General features: G+C 36.5%; 1 protein-coding gene across 2 annotated transcripts in view; it reads right to left on the bottom strand.

The window, feature by feature from the left end:
* Positions 1 to 23,874, bottom strand: part of ZRANB3 (zinc finger RANBP2-type containing 3) — a 303,685-nt gene that overhangs the window by 256,418 nt on the left and 23,393 nt on the right. The window contains exon 2 of one of the 2 annotated variants that reach the window (XM_002685411.7): positions 16,128 to 16,295. In XM_002685411.7, coding sequence (XP_002685457.2) covers positions 16,128 to 16,288 — 161 coding nt within the window. In that variant the 5' untranslated portion in view covers positions 16,289 to 16,295. Of the gene's footprint in view, positions 1 to 16,127; positions 16,296 to 23,874 lie in introns of those variants that run through there. The other variant, XM_005202542.5, reaches the window with a different exon arrangement.

The following is a 23,874-nucleotide window of genomic DNA, read 5'->3' as shown; positions in this document are numbered from 1 at the left end:
TTGATTCCTGGTCAGGAAAGATCTCACATGCTATGAAACAACTAAGCCCATGCACCACAACGACTGAGACCAACTGCCACAACTACTAAAGCCCACGCACCCTAGACTGTACTCTGTAACAAGAGAAGCCACTACAATAAGAAGCCCCGAGCACCACAGCTAGACAGTAGCCCCACTCTCTACAACTAGAGGAAGCCCACATGTGGCAACAAAGACTTAGTACAGCCAAAACTAAAATATATTTAAAAATGTGTTTGTCAATTATTTTTAACCATGTATGTACATTATTAACCAGACAGAAATACATATATATATATAAATCACTTAATAATTACTTAAGCAATGTATATAACACTGAGTTCAGTGGAGCACAGATTCAAAAATTTAACACATGGTTATTAATCAATTTGAACACTAGGCAAAACAAAGATAACTGTGCTAAGTTCTTTAGTTGTGTCTGACTCTTTGCAACCCCAAGAACTGTAGCCTTCCAGGCTCCTCTGTTCATGGTATTTCCCAGGCAAGAATACTGGAGTGGGTTACCATTTCCTCCTCCAAGGGATCTTCCTGACCCAGGGATCAAACCCTTGTGTCTTACATCTCCTGTATTGGCAGGTGGGTTCTTTACCACCAGTGCCCAACAAGATCTAAAGGAGTATATCTAGAAAAAACATTCTGGCTTCACATCTCAGGGAAACAAAAGAGTAGGATGAATTTCCAAGGTGAGGAGAACACTTGCATTACCAGGTCAAGAATCCCTTCTTTAAATCAACACAACAGGCTAGACAGACTGGCAGCCAGAATATCCCTGGGTCCAGTTTGGCTGCAAGGAGAAGCAGGGGAGGCGAGGCTCAACGATGAAACCCCAAATGGGAGAAGTAGAGAGAAGCTAGGAGAAGACTGAGAATCTCTGCATTATTAGTTTCCCTGCCATGTGGATTTCTTCTGCTCAGGTAATACAACCAAAAGAAATGTTACATATAAAAGTAATGTCATAAACATGAAACCATAAAACTCCTAGAAGAGAAAACAGGCAAACCAGTCTTTGACATTAATCATAGAAATAGTTTCTTGGACCAGTCTCCTAAGGCAAAATAAATAAAAGCAAAAAAAAGCAAAAAGGACCTAATTAAACTTAAAAGCTTTTTCACGGCAAAGGAAACCATTGACAAAACGAAAAGACAACCTATGAGAAGGGATAAAATATTTGCAAATGATGCATATGACAAAGGGTTAATATCCAAAACATACAAACAGCTCATACAACTCAATATCAAAAAACCAAACAATCCAAACAAAAAACTCCCAGAAAATTTGAATAGACATTTTCCCAAAGAAGACATGCAGATGGTTTACAGGCACATGAAAATATGTTCAGCACCAGTAATTATTAGAGAAACGGAGATCAAAACCCAAATGAGGTCTTCACGTCATACCTCACACACACTTTTTGATGACTATCATCAAAAAGTCTACAAATAGGGGACTTCTCTAATGGTCCAGCAGCTAAGACTCCAAACTCCAATGCAGCAGTCCTGGGTTTTATCTCTGGTCAGGGAGCTCGATCTCGCAGGCTGCAGCTGAAGATCCCACATATCATGAAGAAGATGCAAGATCCTGTCTGCCGCCACTAAGACCCAGCACAGACAAATAAATTAATAATTATTAACAATAAAAAAAGTCTGTAAGAAACAAGTGTTGGAGAGCAATGTGGAGAAAAGGGAAGCCTCCTATACTGCTGGTGGGAATGTAACTATGTCACTATGGAAAACAGTATGGAGTTGCCTTAAAAAAACTAAAAATAGAACTACCATATGATCCACAAATTCCACAGAAAAGATACATGTACCCCAATGATCACAGCAGCAATATTTACAACAGCCAAAGACACAGAAGCAACTCAAGTGCCCATCGGTAGACAACTGGATTAAGAAAATGTGATACATGGAACTTCCCTGTTGGTCCAGTGGTTAAAAATCCACCTGTCAGTGCAGGGGACATGGATTTGAACCCTTGTCTGGGACAATCCCATGTGCCGTGAAGCAACTACGCCTGTATGCCACAACTACTGGGCCCAAGTGTCACAACTACTGAAGCCTGTGCTCCACAAGAAAAGCCACTTCAGTGAGATGCCTGTGCACTGTAACTAAAGAGTAGCGCCCACTTGCTGCAACTAGAGGAAGTCCACATGCTGCAACAAAGTCCCAGGGCAACCAGAACATAAAATAAAAAAACAGAAGATGTGATACATTACACACACACAAGCATACTCTCATAATGGAGAGAAGGATGAAATACTACCATTTGCAGCAATGTGGATGGACCTAGAGAATATTATGCTCAGTGAAATGAGCCAGAAAGAGAAAGACAAATGCTATATATTACTTATATGTAAAAAAATAATACAAATGAATGTACTGTATATACAAAATGGACTCATAAATACCAATCTGTGAAAAACAAATCTGTAGTGACCAAAGGGGAGAGAGAAAGGTCGAGAGGGACAAATTAGGGATATGAGATTAATAGATAAAAACTACTATATACTAATGAGATAAGCAACAAGGATATACTATATAGCACAGGGAATTATACTCATTATCTTATAATAACTTATAATGGAATACAATCTGCAAATACACTAAACCATTATGCTATGTACCTAAAACACAATATTGTAAATCAACCATACATCAGTAAAAATAAAATAATATTTTTTGTAGAAACAGTGTCATAAAGAGAATGGTATTAGTTTAGAACAATAAGCCTCTCTGAGGTGATCTTTTGCAAATAGTAGGCTTAAGAAAAATTTTCCCCATTGAATGATGAATAGTTTTTTTTTTTTTAAATCAATGTTACAAATATAAAGAAGAAAGAAAAATAGAAATCAAAAGGAAAAACACACATGAAAAAAAAATACCCATGAAGCAGATGAAAATCATAGTTAAATAGTTAGCTATAAATTTAAATTTTAATTACCTCTGTGACACAAGACTGTGAAGAAAGCTGAGCACCAAAGAATTGATGCTTTTGAATTGTGGTGTTGGAGAAGACTCTTGAGAGTCCCTTGGACTGCAAGGAGATCCAACCAGTCCATTCTGAAGGAGATCAGCCCTGGGATTTCTTTGGAAGGAATGATGCTAAAGCTGAAACTCCAGTACTTTGGCCACCTCATGAGAAGAGTTGACTCACTGGAAAAGCCCCTGATGCTAGGAGGGATTGGGGGCAGGAGGAGAAGGGGACGACAGAGGATGAAATGGCTGGATGGCATCACTGATTCGGTGGACATGAGTCTGAGTGAACTCTGGGAGTTGGTGATGGACAGGGAGGCCTGGCGTGCTGCGATTCATGGGGTCGCAAAGAGTCAGACATGACTGAGCGACTGAACTGAACTGAACTGATGACACAAGACAAATAAAGCAGAGATACAGAAATTTAATGAAGCTATAGAAAAAAAAAAAAAAAACACGAAATTAAAGATGAACTGACAGGTCAGAGAACTAAAAGAAAAATAAACACCACTGAAATGAAGACCAAATGGAAGCAGGAATAAAAACAGGCACTGCTAAAAAATAAAGTACACACAGGACATGATTGAAAGAAAATTTTCAAAGGGAATGAACAGACCAAAAAAGTTTTTAGAGAAAAAAATAAATTATGAAAGAAAATGACAGAAAATACAAATGATAGAGATGATAAGCCAAGATGAATCAACAAACATAAGCATACCTGGTGGTTTAATTTTAAAAAGTGAAAGAATTGAAAAACTGTTCTCCATAGTAAATTTTCCAGAAATGAAAAAAAAATGTAAACTAGAGATTAAAATAATATAGCACATCCAGGAAAAAGACATAGAAGCATCAACACTAAGACATATTCCAGTACTAGACGGCCAAAAGGGTAGTGAGACCAAAAAAAAAATCAATCATCCCTAAGGAGAAAAAAAACCCAGAATATCTACAGCAAACAGTGAAGGAATGCCTAGAACATCAGCCAGAAAAGAAAGTGAGACTGAGGAATTTCTTACCCAGCCAATTTGTCATTTAGGATAAACTCTGTGTAAAGACATTTTTAAAATGTAAGAACCTAGGAAACTGGTTTCCCATGAGCTCTTCTAAAAAATTTTAAAAAGTTAACTTCAACCAAAGAATACTATACAGAAACAAGAGAAGGGAAGCAATGAAATTACTTAGTGTTTTAATAATCTGCATATAGAAGAGAAAGTAACAGCTATAGACAACAACAACACAGAAATTACATACTTATCAAGAGGTAAGAGAGGAAAAAGGCAAACCTCATTTAAAGTTGGGAAGGAAAATAATCTAAGTATATAGTAGGAATAAATTATAAGTATTTTTTAAAATACAAAGGTGACATCAAGAAAAATAACCAATTACTATGATATGCTGAGAAAGAAGGTAGAAAGGGAGAAAAATGAACTACACCAACTATCACTACACTGGGAATTAGAAAATGTTGTCTAATAAAATAGAGATCCAAGTAATATAAGCTATAGTTATATATATTACCAGTGAATTCAAACTCTATACCTTTTGAATAACTAAAAACTCATTCTAAACAGGAAGAAAATGTAAATCACATGTTTATTAGCTCACACAAAGATTGTATAGTAACATATTTTTAGGAACAGAAATGATAACAAATACTATGATGACAGAATTAAGAGCAAACATAGCTCTAAAGTCAATGAATGAAAGTGAGCTTAATAATTCTTAAGAAAAAAGACAACTGATTCACAAAGTGAAATCTAAGACTTAAAAATTCATCTAAAGAAGTGTCTCAAAAAAGGGTGAAAATAGAAAGATAGTTAAAAAGTATGCTAAAAAAAAAAAAAAAATATGGTCCGAAAGAAATAGAGCTTCTCCGGTGGCTCAGAGGTAAGGAATCCGCCTGCAATGCAGGAGACACAGGTGTCATCCCTGGGTTGGGAAGATCCCCTGGAGAGGGGAATGGTAACCCACTCCAGTATACTTGCCTGGAGAATTCCATGGACAGAGGAGCCTGGCCAGTTACAATCCATGGGGTTGCAAAGAGTCGGACATGACTATAGTAACTTAGCATACACACACACATAGCAGAAATTAATACAGCATTGTAAATGAACTGTACTTCAATAAAATAAAAAAATTTTAATTTAATTAAAATTAAAGAAATAGTTGTTGGGATATTACACAGTTGTTGGATAATCACACAACTGTGGATAATCCCACAGTTGTTGGGATTAAATTTAGAGTATAAAGTGAAGTGAAGTCACTCAATCGTGTCCGACTCTTTGCGATCCCATGGACTGTAGCCTACCAGGCTCCTCCATCCATGGAATTTTCCAGGCAATAATACTGGAGTGGGTTGCCATTTCTTTCTCCAGGGGATCTTCCCGACCCAGGGATTGAACCTGGGTCTCCCGTATAGCAGGCAGATGCTTTACCATCTGAGCCCCCAGGGAAGATTGTCAAATTTAGAGTATAAAATGAAAGAATTAACTAATTTTATAATACAGGTATTTTATAATGATAAAGAGTATAATACCAAATGAAGATTTAACAGTAAGATTAAGATTTATGCTCCCAGTACTATGGTGGTTTAGATATTCTAAAAATGCTTTCCTTTTCAAACACCTAAAAATAGTAATGCAGTGTACATCATGAGAAATGCCAGGATGGAAGAAGCACAAGCTGGAATCAAGATTGCAGGGAGAAGTATCAATAATCTCAGATATGCAGATGACACCACCCTCATGGCAGAAAGTGAAGAAGAACTAAAGAGCCTTTTGATGAAAGTGAAAGAGGCGAGTGAAAAAGCTGACTTAAAACTCAACATTCAGAAAGCTAAGATCACGGCATCCAGTCCTATCACTTCATGGTAAATAGATGGGGAAACAGTGGAAACAGTGAGACTATTTTTGGGGGCTCCAAAATCACTGCAGATGGTGACTGCAGCCATGAAATTAAAAGGCGCTTGTTCCTTGGAAGAAAAGCCATAACCAACCTATGCTATGCTAAGTCACTTCAGTCATGTCCGACTCTGTGCGACCCCATAGACGCCAGCCCACCAGGCTCCCCCATCCCTGGGATTCTCCAGGCAAGAACACTGGAGTGGGCTGTCATTTCCTTCTCCAATGCATGAAAGTGAAAAGTGAAAGTGAAGTCTCTCAGTTGTGTCCGACTCTTAGCGACCCCATGGATTGCAGCCTACCAGGCTCCTCTGTCCATGGGATTTTCCAAGCAAGAGTACTGGAGTGGGGTGCCATTGCCTTCTCCTACAGCATATTAAAAAGCAGAGACATTACTTTGTCAACAAAGGTCCATCTAGTCAAAGCAATGGTTTTTCCAGTAGTCATGTATGGATGTGAGAGTTGGACTATAAAGAGAGCTGAGTGCAGGAGAATTGACGCTTTTGAATTGTGGTGTTGGAGAAAACTCTTGAGAGTCCCTTCAACTGCAAGGAGATCAAACCAGTCCATCTTAAAGGAAATCAGTCCTGAATATTCACTTGAAGGACTGATGCTGAAGCTCAAACTCCAATACTTTGGCCACCTGATGTGAAGAACTGACCCATTGGAAAAGACCCTGATCCTGGAAAAGACAGAAGGCAGGAGGAGAAGCAGATGACAGAGAATGAGATGGTTGGATGGCATTACCAACTCGATGGACACGAGTTTGAGCAAGCTCTGGGAGTTGGCAATGGACAGGGAAGCCTGGCATGCTGCAGTCCATGGGATGGCAAAGACCTGGACATGACTGAGTGACTGAACTGAAAAATAATAACTAGATAAGATACTATATTTTATTATAAAATGTAGAGCTGGCCTGAAGAAAAGTAAAAAAAACTTTACAATGACCAGAAACAAGAGAGAAAGTCAAACTCAGAGTAACAAGTTAGTGATAAGGCTACAGGCCACATTGAAGGAGCCTGCAGACACCACCAACAGGGAACCTGAAGACTTAATAGTCAAGCAGAGCAATAGATATATACACAGTGAACAGTGGAAGTGAGGATCCTAAACAAAACGTGAGCCTAAGAAAGCTACAACATAAGTGAAAATGGGGAAGGGGTGACAATAGAGACAGAGTTATAAGCAAAAGGAAACCAGTTGGGAAGTAAGTAGATTTATACATGTTTGGTCAATTGCTTTGCCACAAGGGCACAAAGGTAATTTATGGAAAAGAATATATAGAGACTTTTCTACAAACGGTGCTGAATAACTGGATATCAGAGTGAAAGAAATCTGAACCTAGAACTCTCATCTCACCCCAGATAAAAAAATTAATTTGAGGTGAAAAATATATCAAAACACAAAAGCAAAAACTATAAAGCTTTCAGTACAAAACACAGGAGACCATATCTGTGATCTTGGGGTAAGAAAAGACTTATTGCTGACAACATAAAAAGCACTACAATAAACCTATTGTATAGCACAGGGAACTCTGCTTTTTTAATATGTAATATATCTATCCACTCTTTTTAGATTCTTTTCCCATATAGGTGGTCATTACAGTGTATTGAGTGGAGTACCCTGTGCTATAGGTAGATTTATTGTAGTGCTTTTTACGTAAGTAAAAAGCTTTACTGCTTTTCAGCAGTAAGTCTTTTCTTGCCCCACAGATATGATCTCCTATGGTGGCTCAGATGGTAAAGAATCTGCCTGCAATGAAGGAAACTGGGTTTGACCCATGGGTTGTGAACCCCTAGAGAAAGGAATGGCTACACACTCCAGTCATCTTGCCTGAAAAATTCCATGGACAGAGGAACCTGGTGGGCTACAATCCATGAGGTTGCAAAGAGTCAGACACAACCAAGCAACTCACACACACACACAGACACACACGCATATAATGGAATCACTTTGCCGTACAGCAGAAACACAACACTGTAAATCAATCAACTATATTCCAATAAAAATTAATTTTAAAAAACCACTACAGTATAAGAACTGGATAAATTGGATTTTATCAAAATTAAAAACTTCTATTTATCAAGGGATATTTGGAAGGAAATTAAAAGGCATGGGTAGAGGACTTCCCTGGAGGTCCAGTGATTAAGACCATGCTTCCACTGCAGGGGGCGTGCCTTTGATCCCTGGTTGGGGAACTAAGATTCCACATGCTGTGCAGCACAGCCAAAAAGTAAAATAAAAGGCAAGGTACAGACTAGGAGAAAAGACTCATAACTCACATATCTGACAAAGGTCATTTATGCAGAATATGAAAAGAACTCCTTCAAATCAGTGATAAAAGTAAAACACAGGTAAAGCATTAGTATAAGATTTATCTATCTCATGTAGAGAGATAGACAGCAAATAAGCACAGGGAAAGATGTCAACATCATTAGCCATTAGGAAGACACAAATTAAAATACAATGAGCTTCTTCTTGAAGATCTATTAATTGTGAGTAGCTAAAATGATATAAGCTGACAACATCAAATGTTAGCAAAGACTTCAAGCATAAAGAACTCTCATATATTGCTGATGGGTTGGGAAAAAAGTTGGGCAGTTTGGCAGTTTTCTTACAAAGTTAAACAGACACCAACCCTAAAACCAAGCAAGAGAATTGAATGCATGTCCAAAAAGGGACTTGTAGCAATGTTAATACCTACCATCTTTATTATGACTCCTAAATTAGAAGCAACACACATGTCCATCATTAAGTTAATAAATACGTAACACTCATAGATCAAAAGAATGTATATGAATCTCAAAAACATGTTGAACAAGAGAAGTCAGATACATATAAACTGTATTCCACTCAAAACAAGTTCCAAAAGACAGAAACGTAAGCTATGGTACTGATAGGGATTAGAACCCATTCAATGTATATAGTATTTTGAGGAGGGATGAATAGAGCAGAGACAGAGAGAAAGAAGTTGTTGGGCAGAGGGAGGGCTCTTCTTTAGTGCCAAATGCCAGTCGATAAATCAACATTTTAACAACTATATGGCAAAATTTATTTTGAGCAACGATTATCTATGGATATTAAATCCAAGAGGAAAAAATGAATAAGAAATATATTTGTATGTCTTAACATTTCTTGTTAGCTGTTTGCTAAATAGGCAACAACTGAGAGAGGGGAAAATAATAACAATATATAGAAAAACTACAGCACTGACTAGCAATCAAAATTAATACTACCAGTGAGGGGTTGACAGATACAGTGTGTCTACAGAAGCAATATCCTGACAAGGACAGGGCCTTGATCTCACATACTAATCCAGACAGGACTAATCTAAATCCTGTCATGAGAAAATATTAAAAGAAATTGAGACATTCTATAAAATAAACAGCCCTATATTCTTAAAAGGGGGCTTCCCGGGTAGCACTGCTGCTGCTGCTGCTAAGTCGCTTCAGTCATGTCCGACTCTGTGCGACCCCATAGACGACAGGCCACCAGGCTCCCCCGTCTCTGGGATTCTCCAGGCAAGAACACTGGAGTGGGTTGCCATTTCCTTCTCCAATGCATGAAAGTGAAAGTGAAGTCGCTCAGTCATGTCCAAATCCTAGCGACCCCATGGACTGCAGCCTACCAGGCTCCTCCATCCATGGGATTTTCCAGGCAAGAGTACTCGAGTGGGGTGTCATTGCCTTCTCCCGGGTAGCACTAGTGGTAAAGAATCCACCTGTCAATGCAGGAGATGTAACAGATGCCGGTTCGATCCTTGGGTCAGGAAGATCCCCTGGAGGAGGGGATGGCAACCCACTCCAGTATTCTTGCCTGGAGAATCCCATGGAGAGAAGAGCCTGGCAGGCCAGTCTACACTGTCACACAAAGTCAGACACGACTGAAGCAACTTAGCACGCATATTCTTAAACAAAACAAAACACTAGTGTCATGAAAGGCTGTGGAAATGTCCTACATTAAAGGAAAGAGATCATTAAATGCAAAAATTGATCTGGGACTGGATCTTGTGCTAAAAGAAAAACAATGCCATAAGGATATTACTAGAACCAGTGACAACTGATGTGTAGATTAAGGACTTCCCCAAATGGCTTAGCAGGTAAAGAATCTGCCTGCAGTGCAGTGGACACAGGAAATGCAGGTTCAATCACCGGGTCAGGAAGATCCCCTGGAGGAGGGTATGGCAACTCACTCCAGTATTCTTGCCTGATAAATCTAATGGACAGAGGAGCCTGAAGGGCTACAGTCCAAAGGGTTGCAAAGAGTTAGACATGACTGAATGACTAAGCACGCACACATGCATGCACACTTCCCCATGTAGATTAAAGAATTATATAGAACTTAAATTTCTTGAATTTGATAAATGTACTGTGGCTATGTTAGAGAATATCTGTGCACTTAAAAAATACATACTACACTGAAATATTCCATGTTAAAGGATCATGATATATGCAACCTACTTTCAAGTGATTCAGAAAAAAAAATAAATAAATAAACCCATGTATGTACAGAGAGAAAGGGAAAGGGAGAGAGAAGTAAAAAAGTAAAACTTAAGTGCAAAATGTTTATAATTAAACTAGGTAAAAGGTATATGAAAGTTATTTCTATACTTTTCAGAATAACTTTTCTATAAATTAAAATTACTTCAAAATAAAATGTTAAAAAAAATTAAAAGAGAGCATCAAGTAACTATAAAAAAAGTACATTCTGGTAACAGAAATCAGATCACTGGTTGTCTAACTCAGGGGGAAGGTGTTGACTAAAAAGCAACCTATTCTGGAAAATGGAAGTATTTTATGTGCTGACTGACATGTCTGAAAAGAGAGGTATACATACATACGTATATATACGTATGTATATATATATACATACATAGCATATATACACAGCAGAATCCACTGAACTGTATATTTAAAACCTGTGCATTTTATTAAATTTAATTATACCTAAATAATTTTAAAAGCCATTAAGGAGACGTAAGGCTTGGCATGGGGAGAAAATCAATGATCAAAACTTATAATCATCAGCCTACCTAAAAATGAATTAGATGCTGCCCATGTGACCTGGAAAATGCTAAACCAAATATTTAACTTTGTCAATTCTCCCTAAAAGAATTTACCCACTATTTAGGTTTCTTAAAATTTCCAGAAATTAAGATTACCTGATTATTTAAAAATTTTTTCAACTAGCAAATAAGCTATCACAAACAACAATAACAACGAAAGGCAAAATGAGCCTCCAAAGGACTTCAGATAATGTAAGTCTGTTCTAGATATTTACAGAAATAAGAGATGGAATTAAAACATGGCAAGAAAAGGGATAGCAACAACATACCAGGCAGACAGAAATTGGATATACTATCTGACATTAGGAACAGAAAACAAAATGCTCCTATTCTTCAATTTCAAGAAAGGAAAGGACTGACTGTTCTTTGACATTAGTCAGCTAATCTCTAAAAACTATACTCTGAAATTCAGCAAGTTCTTAAATAATCCTGCTTTTTAAAAGCCTACAGACTTCCCCCAAACCAGATACAATACCAACTTCTCGCTTTGTTTAGAGAACCAGTCTAAGAAGCAAAAGAAGTCTAAGAAGTCTAAGTCTTCCTTGCTTAGCAAGTAATAAATTCAGCTTCCTTGTTTTAGACATACTGCATGGGTTTTGGTTGCCGGTACTTTCAGTGATGTCTCTTCCTTAAGAGAAATCAATAGATTAACTTAACAGTGAAACATAACAAAAGTTAACAAAACTATGGCTAAACAAAAATATCCAACTGAAGCAGAGAAATTTAAGGTAAGAAAATACAAAAAATGCAATAAGAGATATGTGAGACACTGAGAAAAGGTCCAGTGGATATAACTGGAGGCATGGAGAAGGAAATGGCAACCCACTCCAGTTTTCTTGGCTGGAAAATCCCATGGACAGAGGACCCTGGTAGGCTACAGTCCATGGGGTTACAAAGAGTGGGACACAACTGAGCGACTTCACTTTCACTTTTCACTTTCAAGGAGTATTAAGAAGGAGCAAAAATAGTAGTTGAAGAGATAATAACTGAAAATTATGCAGAGCTAATGAATGACATCAGTCCACAGATTAAGAAGCATAAATGCAAAGAAAACCACACATAGGCACATCATAGTCAAATTTTGGAGAGCTGAGCAAAGAAAAAACAAGAACAGCAAGGGGAGGAGAAAGACAACTTATAACAGCACCAAAAATATTAAACACCTAGGGGGAAAAGATAATTTATAGCAGCACCAAAAATATTAAATACCTAGGAATAAATTTAATGATATATGTGAAAAATTATATACTGAAAACTATAAAATTTTATCAAGGGACTTCCCTGACAGTCCAGTGGTTAGGACGCCATGCTCTCACGGTCATGAAGTTTGACCCCTCACCCGGAAACTAAAATCCCAGAAGCCGTGCATAGTGTAGCCAATAAACAATAACACAACAATGAACAAAAGAACTCAAAATACTTTATTGAAACAGAAATTAAATAAGGGGAAGATGATATAATAATTGAGGTGAAAGTAAAGAGATGGAAGAATAATTCACATTCATGGATTAAAATACTCTCTATTGTAAAGATATCAAATCTCTGCAAACTGACCTATATATGCAAAACAATCCTATTCATGATCCTAGCAACTTTTTTGTGAAAACTGAATAATGAGTTGTAGAATTTAAGGGCAATGCAGAAAGTCAACAATAGAAAAAGCAATTTTGAAAAAAAGAACAGGGTTGAAAAACTTATACTAAAATATCTATTATAAAGTTATAGTAATTAAGAAGTATGGTACTGTCACAAAGATTGGCAATCGTTCAAACAGAAAAAAGAATCTACACCTACACAGTCCCATATGGTAGCCACTAAACATATGTAGCTATTTAAATAAATTAAAATTAGTTAAAATAAAAAATTCAGTCCTTTTGAGCACTTGCCATATTTCAACATCTCAGCAGCCAGCTATTAAATTGAATAGTACATATACTAACATTTCCATCATGGCAGAAAGTTCTATTCAACAGCACTTATAATAGAGAGATACACATAGAATTACTTGATTTATAACAAATGTGACACTCTAGTGCAGTGGGGGAAAGCTGGTCTTTTTAATTAATTGTGATAGTGCAATTTTATGTTCATATATAAAAAATTAAATAAATAAATGACCTATTAATCCACCATCACCTCTACCTTACACCTAGGGTCCCCAACCTCTGGGATTTAATGCCTATATGATCTGATGTGGAGTTGATGTAATAATAATAGAAATAAAGTGCACAATAAATGCAGGGCTCTTGAATCATCCCCAAATCATTCCCTCCCCCTACCACCATGTTCTGTGGAAAAACTGTCCTCCATGACACTGGTCCCTGGTGCCAAAAAAGGTTGGGGCCACTGCCTTACACCATATATAAAAATCAATTCCAAGTAGACTGCAGGGAATTCCCTGGCAGTCCAGTGATTGGGGCTCCGAGCTTTCATTGCCCAGGGCCTGGCTTCAATCCCTGGTCCAGGGATTGAAGCTCCCGCAAGTCAAGCAGCCAAGCAAACCAACAAAAAAAACAAGTAGATTGTCATTCTAAATGTAAAAACGTAAGACAAAGAAGTTTTTAGACGAAAACACAGGAAAGTATCTTCACAACCTTATAGTAGACAAAGATTTCTTAAATAGGACACAAAAAGTGTCAGCCATAAAACACAATACCAGTAAAGAATATTTAACAGGAAATTAAATTTGAGAATGTCTGCTTATCAAGGCATCATTAAGAGAGTGTAAAGGCAAGCCATAGCCTGAGAAAAATCATTTGCAACACAGATACCTGACAAAAGACTCATCCAGAATATAATCTGATAAGTCTCTACAAAACGGTAAGAAAAAGGCAGGCAGATAACCCAGTAGAAAAATGGATAAGACACGAACAAGCACTTAACAGAAGAGGATATCCAAACGGCTAATAAGCATTATGAAAAGCTGTCAAGCTTCGTTTATCATCAGAAAAATGTACATGAAAATTCAGTGGATATCACTATATTCCTACAAGAACCTAAAATGAAATTACAGGTAAGCAAAACGAGGTATTGGTGGTACAAATGGAACTCTTACACACTGGGGACACAAGTATAAATCGGTAAAACCACTTTGAAAAATGTATGGTCAAGTTATGGGTTGAACTGTAACCCCAAAATTCATATGTTGAAGTCTTAGCACCCAGTCCCCCAAAATGTGAACTGATTTGGAAACAGAGTCACTGCCTATGTAATCCGGTCATTTAAGGTGGGCCTGAATCCAATTACAACTGATGTCTTTATAAGATGGGAAATTTTTGACACAAATAGAAGGAAGATGATGTGAAAAGACATTGGAAGAAGACAGCCAACACAAAGCCAAGAAGAGAGACCTGAACAGATCTTCCTCTCACAGTTCTGAGAAGCAATCAACTCTGCCAACATCTTGATTTTGGAATTCTAGACTCAAGAACTGTGAAAATAGTAAGTTTCAGTTGTTTAACCATCCCCCAACCCCAGTCAATACTTCATTTTGATAGTACTGACAGATTAACACAGGTGGCATCTACTTAGTGGAATATATGCATATTTATAACCCAATGATTCCTCTTCTTGGTATATGCACAATAAAAATGTGTATATATTTTTACCAATAGTCTAAGAATGTTCACAGCACTGTTATCTTTAAAAGCCTCAAACTAGAAACAACCCAAGTGCTCATCAACAGTACAATGAATAAATAAATTATGGTATATTTACCCAATGGAATTTTATATAGCAATGGGAATGAACCAATTACAACTACATGCAACAATACTGAAGGATCTTGCAGTGATGGTGAATGAGAAAAGTCAGACACAAAAGAGTACAAATTGATGATTCAGTCCAGTTCAGTTGCTCAGTCATGTCCGACTCTGCAACCTCATTGACTGCGGCACTCCAGGCCTCCCCGTCCATAGCCAACCCCCAGAGTTTACCCAAACTTATGTCCATTGGATGATTACAATAATACAGTTGAACATGTAAAAGTAATGTGTGGCATAATAAGTCAGGATGGTGATTACATTTGGAAAGGAGGCAGCCAGTAGGGATTGTGAGAGGGCAAAAGGAAGGTTTCTGGGATGCGGGTAATGTTCTACTTTGTGATTTTGGTGAATGGGTATCTTCAAGTTGTATGTTTATGATCTGCACATGCTTTTCCATATACTTTATTCATCATTTAAAAAGTTCTTTAAAAACTGAATATGTGAGTAAATAGATTAGAATAGTTCAGTCATATATATGAGAGATTTTTAAAAACAACCATAATGTAACACAGATAATGAGACATTAATGGAAGCATAGGACAAAGAGAAAAGGTCAAGTATAAGTCTAACTGGAGTAGCAGAAGAAGATACTGAAGAGAATGAGTAAGAATTGATATTTGAAGACTGAAAATTTCCCAGAATCAACATGACACAAATCCCACATTAAAAATGTAAAATACCAACCAGGATAAATAAAAAGCAAATCATATAGAATAAATTATAGTGCAACTGTAGTACTCCAAAGACAAAGAGAAAAATAAAATCAGATACAGATAAAAGACAGATGATTTATTAAGGCATGAAAAATACATCCATTTCTGTTTTTTGGACTTTTTTCTCATGTAAAAGTCAAAAAGAGTAATATGATGAACACACTATAATACCACTCAAATGTTCACAGTGTTAATATTTTGGCTGACCCCTCAGAGTTTCTCTAAACAAATACACGCCTTTCCTTTTTGGGAAAATGTAGAAGATAGGCTTTAGATAGCAGGATTCTTTATCCCCAAATTCTTTATCATGCATTTCCCAGGAACAAAAACATTATTCTGTTCAACTATAACACTATCACTATCTATAATTTGATAACATCACTCTAATAGAGTCCAGTTGAAGTTTTCCCAGTTAACCCAAAAATGTCCTCTAAAGCTTTTGTTTCTACTTATTCAGGATCTAGCTATTATTTCATGATCCAGTAAAAAAAAAAAAAATCAAATCAATGGGAAGACAGACTGTGTATACACAAAGAATTTTTTTCATTGTTGTTTAGTCGCTCAGTCACATCTGACTCTTCGCTACTGAACAACAATGAAAAAATTATACACACACACACATAAACACACATGACAGATTTATCATTTTACCATGTCTTGAAAAAAGTACTTACCTGCCATCTCTTCTCAGGGCAAAAGTGATGCCATCTTTCTGGAAAGGAAGTAGCTTTGCTCTTAGTTTGTCAGGCAAAAAATCCAGCTGTTTATAAGATTCACTTGTCGAACAAGAAATTTGAGGTGTAAGAGACTTTTTTATGTTATGACCTCTGGACATGATGATCCTAAAAACAAAACAAAACAAAAATCACAAGGGAAGGGGTGAAGGAAATAGATATTACTAAGTGTATTAGAAAATTAAAGATAAATAATAATAGTAAAGTACTTATTAGTAGTCTTGATATACCAGATATAAACTGGTTAAATCATGTTCTCAGAATAAGCAATTAAGAAAATACAAAGCACTGAATCCAAAAGCAATTACTTGTTCCACTGTCTAGGGACCAGCATTTTCTATTTCATTTATACTTCTATTAATAGTTGAGCCATAATGTAGCAATAACCCCTGTTATAAGCAATAAATGTATTACTGAAAAGTTATAAATCAACTAGAAATATATAATGAGATATATTATTTTTAAAATAAGGAATGAATTTGTTACAGAAATATGAAATTCCTTTTATAGTTGATCCTTTTATAGATACTCATCTTCACATTATACCAGATTTTCTAAGAATGAAGTCAAATTCAATTTTATCATTTATTTATTTATTTATTTGGGCCTACCATGTGGCTTGTGGCATCTTGTTTCCCTGATGGATGGAACTTGGGCTCTCAGCGGTCAAAGTGGAGAGTTGTAACCACTGGACCCCCAGGGAATTTCCTAAATTGCACTTTAAAAATGGTAAGATACAAAGACACTAACTCCAAATTTATAATTATTAAATTAGCTCAATATTTTTAAATGAGATTTATTTTTAATATTAAAATGAATTCTTTAACCACTTGAATCCACAGTATAAACACAGCCTGATTAGCACCTTTCTCACCAGTGGGTTTCCACAGATATAGTTTTAATTTTCTAACATAAAAATTTCATATATCTTCAAATTCTTAGAACTCTGCAAGAAAAAAATCCTATTAAATCACTGAACTATAAAGCTTCTTTAATATGACACTTTGTATTTAGATTGCAACTTTCATCTATTTATAACGTCATTTCATTTTAAAAACAAATTTGCTTTAATTATCAATTACTTGCAGACTTTTAAACTTTAGCCTCCCACTCCCCTAAAAAAGTAATTAATCTCTGTGTATAATGTTTAAGAATATCAAAAATTTGACAAATATATATTATTAACAAATAGGTACAACATGCCACAATCTAGAGAAGCAAGGATCACACCCCCACAGAGCTTACATTCTTGAGGGGTAGACTGAAATTAAACAAATAAACAAGGAGATTAATTACAGTATATAGTACCAGTATTCGGAGAAGGCAATGGCACCCCACTCCAGTACTCTTGCCTGGAAAATCCCATGGGTGGAGGAGCCTGGTAGGCTGCAGTCCATGGGGTTGCTAAGAGTCAGACACGACTGAGCGACTTCACTTTCACTTTTCACTTTCATGCATTGGAGAAGGCAATGGCAACCCACTCCAGTGTTCTTGCCTGGAGAATCCCAGGACGGGGGAGCCTGGTGGGCTGCCGTCTTTGGGGTCGCACAGAGTCGGACACAACTGAATCGACTTAGCAGCAGCAGCAGTACCAGTATTATGAAGGACCTTAAGAGGGTAATAGCTACTTTAGGCAAGCTGACTGGGAAAGTCCACTCTTAGGTGATGCTTGCTCTACAGTTTAAAGGATGTGAAAGAACCAGTCAGGTTCAGAGTTGATAGAAGAGCACTCCAGGTGAACAGAATGAGTGAAATGACCCTAATTTGAGAAAGGGTTTAGTGATTTCTAGAAACAGAAAGCAGGCCAATGAGGTTAAACCAGGGGACAGAATGGCATGAGATGAAGCTATGGAGATAAGCAAATGTCAAATCACAGAAGGCTGTCATAAAGACTTTGGATTCCACTTTAAGAATGAAGGTAAGTCGATGGAGATGTGTTGCCAAATATACTATTAAGCAGATAAAGCTATTTAAATGTAATTAAAATAAAAAATTAAATTCTTCAGCTCCATCCACCATGTTTCAATTCTCAACAGCCACATATGGCTAGTGGCTATCATACTGAATGGTTCACATACACAGAACACTTATTCTTCACTGAAAGTTGTATTGGATCGCAATCACTGGAAAGTTTTAAGCAGGGCAGGAACACAATCTGACTTATAGTGCAAAAACTACCAGATGAGGATAAAGCTGTCAATAGAAAGGCAGGGAGAAATGTTCTTATTGGACTTGGCCAGTCCACAAAGCCCATACTGCCTGAATTTAGAGGTGATTTATAACTCAGACCTGTTCTCAGAAGCAACACTGAGTCAGTATCCCCAGTACCTTGTCAGCAATAATAACAAAACTCTGAATAAAGAATAGAAAAATGGCTCAAAAGGAGGGAAAGCATGAAGCTCTTTATCATGCTGCAAAGCACATGGCAAAATCATCTTAACAATGGAACTATAGAGATTTAGGAAATCTCTTAGAGGTAAAGCTAATAGGACTTGCTGATGGAGTACATGGGGAGAATGAGGGAAATGTGAAATCAAGATGTATGTTTAGTGTAATGGAGTTAGGCTGCACAAGTTACTTAAAAGGCTAACGAACAAATAGATTGGGAAGAAAAAAAAAAATCAACAGATCTTTTAGGAATATATACAGTTAGAGATGATCACAAGATATGAAGTGGATATGTCAAACAGACTTGAAAATATATCAATCTGGAACTCTAGGGAGAGAACAAGGGTAGATACATACTGGGAGTCAACTTGGGATAGTAAACCTGTATCATTTTTTGCAGCCACCCAATATCTGGGACCCCTGCTATATTTAGAAATTTCCTTACATTACATATATGAGTGGGAGTCAGGTATCACCTTCCAAAAATAAAGCTGGAAATTACAGATTCTTGCTCTCCCAACTTGCCTTACACTTATAGATTTTGCTAATCAGATATACCCATTTCAGTCTTTAACCTAGAAAGTAAAAATTCAAAAACATTGGAATTAAGTGAAATTTACTCTGGTAAGGGCAGTAGCAGCATAAAGAGTCATGTCCACTTTCCAGAAGGAATAGAGGCTTAGAAACCTTTAGGGTAAGTGGCACAAGGGATACCATGTTTTACTGATGGACACTGGCAAGAAGCTAAGAAAAATATACAAAAATCATTTTACTACCTATTATCTTTGCTTTTTAATATTGTAAAAAAAATTTAACAAATACTCCACACACAAAAAAAATCCACTATGTTGAGGTCACATTGCAACTTTTATGAGGACTGAATCAGGCACTGTTATTAGTAAAAATAAACAATGAAACTAAAATAATCTTAATAAAAAACTGTTCTAATAGAGTAACAAGAGAAAAAATAATTATTCAATATGAAGATGGAAGAACTCTGAAACAGTACAGCAATGTTTAGAAAAAATTAAACTAAAATTATGAGTTGGCTCACTGATAATTCAAATAGGTACCTGAATGCATAAGGAACTTAAAAATGTAGCAGTACAATCTAATTAATAGAAAAGGAATGTTTACTTAATACTCAAAAACACTTTTCGAAAGCCCTTTCCCATTTATACTATCTTTCTAAAAGAAGTACTAATACTTCTTGGTTGTAAAACTTACTATGAAGCCACATAATGAAGTCAGTGTAGTACTAGCATAATGATAGACAGAACAATGGATTAGAATTCAGAGTCCATAATTAAACACTTAAGAGTCAACTGATTTTTGACAAGGGTATCAGAATAATTCAAGAGAAAATGAATAATCTTTTCAAGAAATAGTGCTGGGACAACCAGATGTTCATATTCACATATAAAAGTGAAACCAGACCCCTAACTCACACCATACACAATATAAGTAAAAATGATCAAGGGCTAAAACTAAAAAACTGTTAAAAGAAAGCATAAGAATAAATCTTGGTGACCGTGAGTTATGCAATGGTTTCTTAGATACAATGCCAAAAATAAAAGCAAAGAAGAATAGATAAAATAGATTTCACCAAAATTTAAAACTTTGGTGTTGCAAATAATACCATCCAAAAAGTGAGGGCAATCCACAAAAAGGGAGAAACGATCTGCAAACTATATCTAACAAGGGACTTAAATCTAGAATATACAAAGAACAATTATAACTCAATGAAAAAAAAAAAGACAACACAATTTTTAAACGGGCAAAAGATCTGAATAGACATTTCTCCAAAGAAGATACACAAATGGCCAATAAGCACACAGAACAACATTCAACATCATGAATATTAAGAAAATGGCAAATTAGGACCACAGCAAAACATCACTTTATACTTATTAGGATGGCTAATGTAAAAAAGATAGATGACAAGAAGTTTGGCAAAGTGTGGAGAAAATTAGAACCCTCAAACACTGATTGTAGAAATGTATACAAGTGTAATCATTGTGAAAATCAATATAGCAGTTCATCAAATGTGAAACATAATTGCTATCAAACCTGCAAATTCTACCTCTAGGTATACACCCAAGATAAATGAAAATATACATCTACATAAAAATTCACATACAAACTTTCATAGCAGCATTATTCATGATAGTTAAAAAATAAAAACAACCTAAATGTTTATCAACTGATGAACTGATAAAGAAAATATAGTATATCCATGCAATGGAATATTATTTGACAGTAAAAAATGAATAAAATATTAATACATGCTACAACATGGGATGAATCTTGAAAACATGCTAAGTGACAAAAGCCAGTCACAAAGAACCACATACTGTGTGATTCCATTTTTACGAAAAATCTAGAAGAAGCAAATCCATAGAGACAGAAAGTAAATGAGTGGTTACCTAGGGCAGGAGTCAGGGGAGTGTGAGGAGGGTAGGAATACAGGGTAGCAGAATAAAGAGCAACATCAAATGATTACTGGGTTTCTTTTTAGAGTGAAGAAAATATTAAAAAATTAGATCATGATAATGGTCCTACAACTCTGAATATATCAAAACCCACAGAACTGTAAAATGAATGAATTTTGATTTTATTTTTGGGTGAATTTTATCTCAATTAGGCTGCTTTTTAAAAAAAACAGCATTGTAAAAACCTCAATCAATGTAATTTTCAAGAATAAAAAAATAAAGAAGAAAATTTATATGGTAATCTTAATGGTACAGGGAGAGAAGCATTTGATAAAATTAAAGATCTGTTCAGAGGAAAAGCTCCCTGACACAGGAAAAACAGAAGAAGACACTTCATATGATGAAAAGATTTTACCAAAAACCTTCAGTGAACATCTTAAGGTAAAATATTGACAGCTTTCCTTGCAAGGTCAGAAAAGTCACAAAAATGCTTACTATCTCAAGTTTTATTTAACAATGGAAATCAATTGAATAAGGCAAAAGAGGAGAAAAAAAATTGTTAATTCACACATGACATAGGATTATGCACAGAGAATAAAAATAATCTACTAGGAAATTTATAAGCAAATTTAGTAAAGTAGATGAATAGATGACCAATATACAGAATCCCTTATGTTTCTCTTCATAGGTAAAAATGAGAAAATAAAATGTTAAAATTGATACCATTCTTAAAAACATCAAGAAATTCAAAGATCAGAAATAAATCTAAAAAAGGATGCACAAGACCTGTGTATGGAAACTATAAAAGATTTCTTTAAAAGAATGTGTAAAACAAAGAACTGATAACCCTGTTACTAGATTGGAACTGATAAGAGTATCAACAAACTCTTCAGATGATGCTTATGCCACTGAAACAACACAAACAGTGAAAATAGGCCCTGGGGCTTCCCTGGTGGCTCAGAGGATAAAGCATCTGCCTGCAATGCAGGAGACCAGGGTTCGATCCCTGGGTTGGAAAGATCCCCTGGAGAAGGAAATGGCAACCCACTCCAGTATTCTTGCCTGGAGAATCCCATGGACAGAGGAGCCTGGTGGGCTACAGCCCACAAGGTCGCGAAGAGTTCAACACGTTGAGTGACTTCACTTCCTTTCTTTATTTCTTTCTTTAATTCTGAAGGTGGGGAAAGAATATTTCTGGAGTGTCTGTTTTGTGCCAAGAACTTGAACATATGCTATCTCATGTAATTCTGCTAAGAACCCTATGAAATAAGTATAGTTCAGTTGGTAAAGAATCTGCCTGCAATGCAGGAGACCCGGGTTCAATTCTTGGGGTGGGAAGATCAGCTGGAGAAGGGATAGGCTACCCACTCCAGTATTCTTGGGCTTCCCTTGTGGCTCAGCTGGTAAAGAATCCACTTGCAATGTGGGAGACCTGGGCTCAATCCCTGGGTTGGGAAGATCCCCTGGAGAAGAGAAAGGCTACCCACTCCAGTGTTCTGGCCTGGAGAATTCCATGGACTGTATAGTCCATGGGGTCACAAAGAGTCGGATTTGACTGAGTGACTTTCACTTTCATATTCACTAATGAGTAAACTATAACATGGTGGATAAGAAAGCCAGGATTCAAATACAAGTTTTAGTTCAGTTCAGTCACTCAGTTGTGTCCAACTCTTTGTGATCCCACGGATTGCAGCACGCCAGGCTTCCCTGTCTATCATTAACTCCTGGAGCTTGCTCAAATTCATGTCCATGAAGTCGGTGATGCCATCCAACCATCTCATCCTCTGTTGTCCCCTTTTCCTCCTGCCTTCAATCTTTCCCAGCATCAGGGTCTTTTCCAATGGGTCAGTTCTTCACACCAGGTAGCCAAAGTATTGGAGTTTCAGCTTCAACATCAGTCCTTCCAATGAATATTCAGGACTGATCTCCTTTAGGATGGACTGGTTGGAACTCCTTGCAGTCCAAGGGACTTTCAAGAGTCTTCTCTAACACCACAGTTCAAAAACATCGATTCTTTGGCACTCAGCCTTTTTTATGGTCCAACTCTCAAATGCATACATGACTACTAGAAAAACCTTAGCTTTGACTAGATGGACCTTTGTCGGCAAAGTAATATCTCTGCTTTTTAATATGCTGTCTAGGTTTGTCATGGCTTTTCTTCCAAGGAGCAAGCATCTTTTAATTTTGTGGCTACAGTCACCATCTGCAGTGATTTTGGAGCCCAAGCAAATAAAGTCTGTCACTGTTTCCATTGTTTCCCCATCTATTTGCCATGAAGTGATAGGACTAGATGTTTGTATGGCTACAAAGCCTGAAATGAGGGAAAGTCTCATCCAAAGATTTAAAACACAAACAAAATCAATCAATCAAATAAGCAATTCCTGTCTTGATATATGCCTCAATGGAGTATATATACAGTCACTTAGAAAAATACTGATAATCTGATAATTTCTTCAATAACTATACATGCAACTATCATATGATTCAGCAACTGTACTCCTGGGCATTTACCCTAGAGGAAAAATGTCAAAACTTACGTCTACATAAAACTTACGACTATACCTAAATGTGAATGTTTACAGTAGCTTTAGTTATTATAGTCAAAACCTCAAACCAACCTAACTGGAATGGACCATTCTATGAGGTAAACGGTTAAACAAACTGGTACATACATATCATGAAATACTAGTCAGCCAAAAAAAAAAAAAGGCACAACTGACACACACAACAATATGGAGGAATCTCCAGAGAACTGTGCTGCTGAGAAAGTCAATGTCAAAAGGTTACATTTCTTTGACTCCATTTATGTAACATTCTTCAAATGACAAAATTGTAGAAATGGAGAAGAGATTAGTAGTTGCCAAGGG

The sequence above is a fragment of the Bos taurus genome, chromosome 2, assembly GCF_002263795.3.
Source record: "Bos taurus isolate L1 Dominette 01449 registration number 42190680 breed Hereford chromosome 2, ARS-UCD2.0, whole genome shotgun sequence".
NCBI lineage: Eukaryota > Metazoa > Chordata > Mammalia > Artiodactyla > Bovidae > Bos > Bos taurus.
The sequence above is the reverse complement of the archived record's forward strand: the minus strand, read 5'-3'. Positions and strand labels throughout refer to the sequence as shown.